The sequence below is a fragment of the Hippocampus bargibanti genome, linkage group LG05 (assembly GCF_051943395.1).
Source record: "Hippocampus bargibanti isolate YZ-2025 linkage group LG05, ASM5194339v1, whole genome shotgun sequence".
Taxonomy (NCBI): Eukaryota; Metazoa; Chordata; class Actinopteri; order Syngnathiformes; family Syngnathidae; genus Hippocampus; species Hippocampus bargibanti.
The window spans coordinates 12,162,695-12,166,604 of NC_142738.1; the positions used below are offsets into that span (position 1 = coordinate 12,162,695).

Consider the following 3,910-nt stretch of genomic DNA (forward strand, 5'->3'; position numbering starts at 1 on the left):
ATGAATATATTGAACACTCAAACGCTGTGTATAGTATATCCAACATAAGTCAAACAAAAGACCTTGCAAGAAGATTCAACGTTTTTAATTAGTTTTCTAATCCAGGAGGCGGGTTGACAAATCCCTTTTTTATCTCTCTGGAGCAATACACAAGATTGTGATCCCTGCTAAACAATCACTTCATGACAATTAAATAAAACAGGGGAGCACCCATGGCTACCAGGCCTCTCCTTCAGTCACACACATCGTAAACACATCTATGAAACAGAGGCTGAAGGTTCAGGGCTATGGGGGTCATCTCCACAAGACCCCCAGATCTGGTCCCTCAGAGTGCGAGTGGCGTTGGCATCTTCTCCCTTCTCCAACAGAAGGTCCAGCAGCATCTTAAGTACATCTTGGGACGTGGGTGTTATGTTGCACTTGTCCTTACAACAGCAGCTGTGCCTTAGACTGTACTCCACCCCCATGTAGGAGACGGCCAGGCGTCTGCCGCACAACCGGGCGTCCACACAGCCCTGGGCAGACAGCACGTGGACGGCACCGTAATAGCCCCTGGAGGTGGCGCAGCGGTGGCCCGGTAGGCACTCTGTGCTGATGTTGGTGCAGGGGGACTCGTCGGGCTGAAGGGGGCAAAAGTGACACACGAGGGTAGACGGATGGACTAAGGCTGGGAGGAGCAGCATTGCGGCCATCATGATGCAAACCAGAGTCAGGCTACAGGGAGGAGAAAAAAAGTGGTTGCAATTTAACATTTAAATATTTAAATAGGGGATCATGCACAAGTGATCACATTCTCTCATTTGTAGGCATGCTCGAGGACTGTTTTTTTACACTTAACATACAACCTAAATTCATTCAGTCTCAAGCTTTATTTGCAGGTAATTAAAAATCACCAAAAACACAGCTGCAACGAATGATTATTTGACCACGTAATGGTATATTAAGCACATTAAATAAAATCAAAACATTTTATTTCATTCCTTGATTGAAAAAGACATGAATTGTCAGAAAAAAAGAGAGTTTAAATCAGATGTGTGCAAATGTCTGTTTGAGTCAACACAAGATATAAATCAGCTAGCTTTCACCCAAGACAACAGAAATCCAAGACTTACCGACCCTTAAAAGGTCAAAATGGCCACCATTTGGACAAGTTTAACTCTGAAATATTACAATCAAGTCCACCTCATAAAAAAGCCACATTAATCTTATTGGGGAATTGTGAATGATTCAGAACAGAATCATTCACTCATTCCCTCCTCTCTGCAGTGCTGGATGTTTATTTTATTTCTACTTTAATATAATGGATCAGATTATTCACATTGGATCACTTTTTTATGCATTACCTTTGCGCTGCCATTTTAGCATCAACGGTCCCGTATGAAAATGCTGTGACTGCTCTTGCTCCTACTGCTGAGGACAATGATGGTTTAATGCGTTGCATGCAGCCTTCAAGATTATACACCGTGTGATTGCCAAGTAGTGACAGGTGCGTTTCACAGCTTTCAAACAGACACTCATTTGTGGACCAAGTATGTAAAGTAGCGATGTATTTATTTTGATCATCAAATGAAAAATACAGTGTGTGCATATACAGTATTCAATTCATTTTTTTATTCATTGTTGATGAGTCACCTTTTTATTTTCAGCATTTACATTCAATCACCTACCCAAATTTAAAATTAGAAATGAATAAAACACATATTGAACAATCACTATTAAGTGAACAATTATTAAATGTACATTCACATTGTTTGTTTTACAAGAAGACCAATTGACCTTTTGAAATGCTAATGTCGCTATCTGGTGTTTCTGACAATGCATTTGATGGACAAAAGGAATGGAACACCAATTCTTCATTCATTCATGCATTCATTTTTTCCCCAAATTCAAAACGGCCCTTGAGAGGGAACCCTTTAATTTAATCTTGTTTTCTATCCTTTCACCACACCCCAACCCCATCCCTTTTCAATTACTGCTGTGGACTGCAAATTTCCCCATTTTGGGACGAAAAAAGGTATTCTGATTCTGATTCTGATTCTGATTATCCCCGACAAGCAGGATAACAAAGAAAGCCGCGGTTAGCAACTTTGTGTCTGAATTCGAGAGAAGAATGAAGATAATGTTGGATCACTATGGAGTGCAGATGATCCCCAGGGGAGAAGTAGTGCCCTGGCAAAACATTGCATTAACTTCAGACCTGTTTAATAACATTCCCGGGGAAGGAGTGGAGAACAGGTAGCCACTTAAGTTGTTTATTTACACACAAAAGAAGTTCCTGGCGTGTGCCAATGCAGGATTCCCCCCATTTTTAGTGACTGTTTCATTTTCCCTTCCCATTCAAACTTGAATCTAAGACTATTTAAAATAAACCCGATCTAGCTTGTTTTCCCAGCATATTTTCCAACATGGGGCACTTTGGACATCGTTGTACAAAATGAGAAAAAGAACATACATTTGACATCTTATTCTTGTTGTGATTATAAATATAGCAACTATACCACAGACAGATTAAGGAAGTCCTTCCTCACACCGCGCAACTTGTTAATTTCATCCTGGGAGGAAAACGCTATTACTGTCAGGATCCTGAAACATTCACTTTAGTCTGCCTGCTCACACCACAGAGGGTGCTGAATTTTATTTTATTTTATTTTATTAAGAAAGAGACGTGTACGGATGACGTCGTTTGTAAACAGAGCTAACTAGCTAACTTAACAGGTGCATTTAGTCTTGAATAGCCTTGTATTTGGAAGTTTTTACAAGTTGTAATTTCAGAGGTGTTTTTATGCACCAGGGTCTTGAAATTGTTTACTTTTTAAAAACCAAATAATAATAATAATAATAGACATTTATTTTATTAAGAAAGACTTGTAGAGAAGCCGTCGTTTGCAAACATAGCTAACTCGCTAACTAGCAAGCTCGCTAACAAGAACAGGTGTATTGAATCTTGGATAGCCTGTGTTTGGCAATTTTTACAAGTTGTTATTTCTGAGTTTTTTTATGCACCGGGATCTGGAATCTGTTGACTTTTTTTAAACCAAATAATAATAATAGACATTTTGAAGGTTCAAACCAGCGGTCACCAGTGTTACCGAATTTTGTTTTTTATTTGTGTTGTAGTTTTGTCCCCTAAAACGGCTTAGCGACTGAAGTTTTGAAATCATAGCAAGCAAACTAAGTAGACCAACAGAAATGTTTTAAGTATCAGTCAGAAAAGGGACAGGGTGATGTTTTTGTTTTTTTATTTACTTCCCGGAGTGTACCCTCTTCAAGGTCACAGTTTTTGCGTACGTTTTGGTCTAGGTTTTGCAGACTGATGCTCCTCCTGATTGCAACGCTCTGTGGTTGCGACAGAGTTGTTCTGGCTGCCCCGCCAAGGCTAGATTTTTATTATTAATTCAATAAATTAGTATAGTTAGTAAGCCCGTTGGTCCAGTGGATCGTGTGTCGACCTCACAGTGCAAAGGTTGTGGGTTCAATCCCATATCCCTAGGGCCTGCGTGGGTTTTCTCCGGGTCCTCTGGTTACCTCCCACATTCCAAAAAAACATGCATGGCAGGCTGATTGACCACTCCAAATTGTCCCTAGGTTTGAATATGAGCACAAGTGGTTGTTCGTCTCTATGTGTCCTGCGTTTGGCTGGCAACCGGTTATGGAAGTCATCTGCTTACTGCCCGATGATGGCTGGGATAGGCTCCGGGACCCTCTCGTGAGGATAAATGGCTCAGAAAACAATTATACATTATTGTTTTTATTATTTTGCTTTAATGTTAGATAACTGAATTCCCCCAAAAAGGCAGTTGAAACATTGTGCCTTCTTCTTACAGCCACTAAGCGAAATAGGTCATGAATCTTTCAGTATAAAATTCCAATATGAACTGTGATAATGTGTTTCCTCCAGCAGAGAGCGTGT

The 3,910-nt window shown here is 40.2% G+C and overlaps 1 protein-coding gene across 1 annotated transcript; it reads right to left on the minus strand.

Moving 5' to 3' along the window:
* Positions 1-1,451, minus strand: LOC148897961 (protein Bouncer-like). The gene is made up of 2 exons (XM_088997217.1): positions 1,344-1,451; positions 1-714 (listed from the first exon to the last, which is right to left on the minus strand). Exons 1-2 carry the CDS (start codon positions 1,439-1,441, stop codon positions 258-260), a joined length of 555 nt encoding a protein of 184 aa, XP_088853343.1. The 5' UTR covers positions 1,442-1,451; the 3' UTR covers positions 1-257.
* Between the last annotated feature and the right edge of the window lie 2,459 nt (positions 1,452-3,910).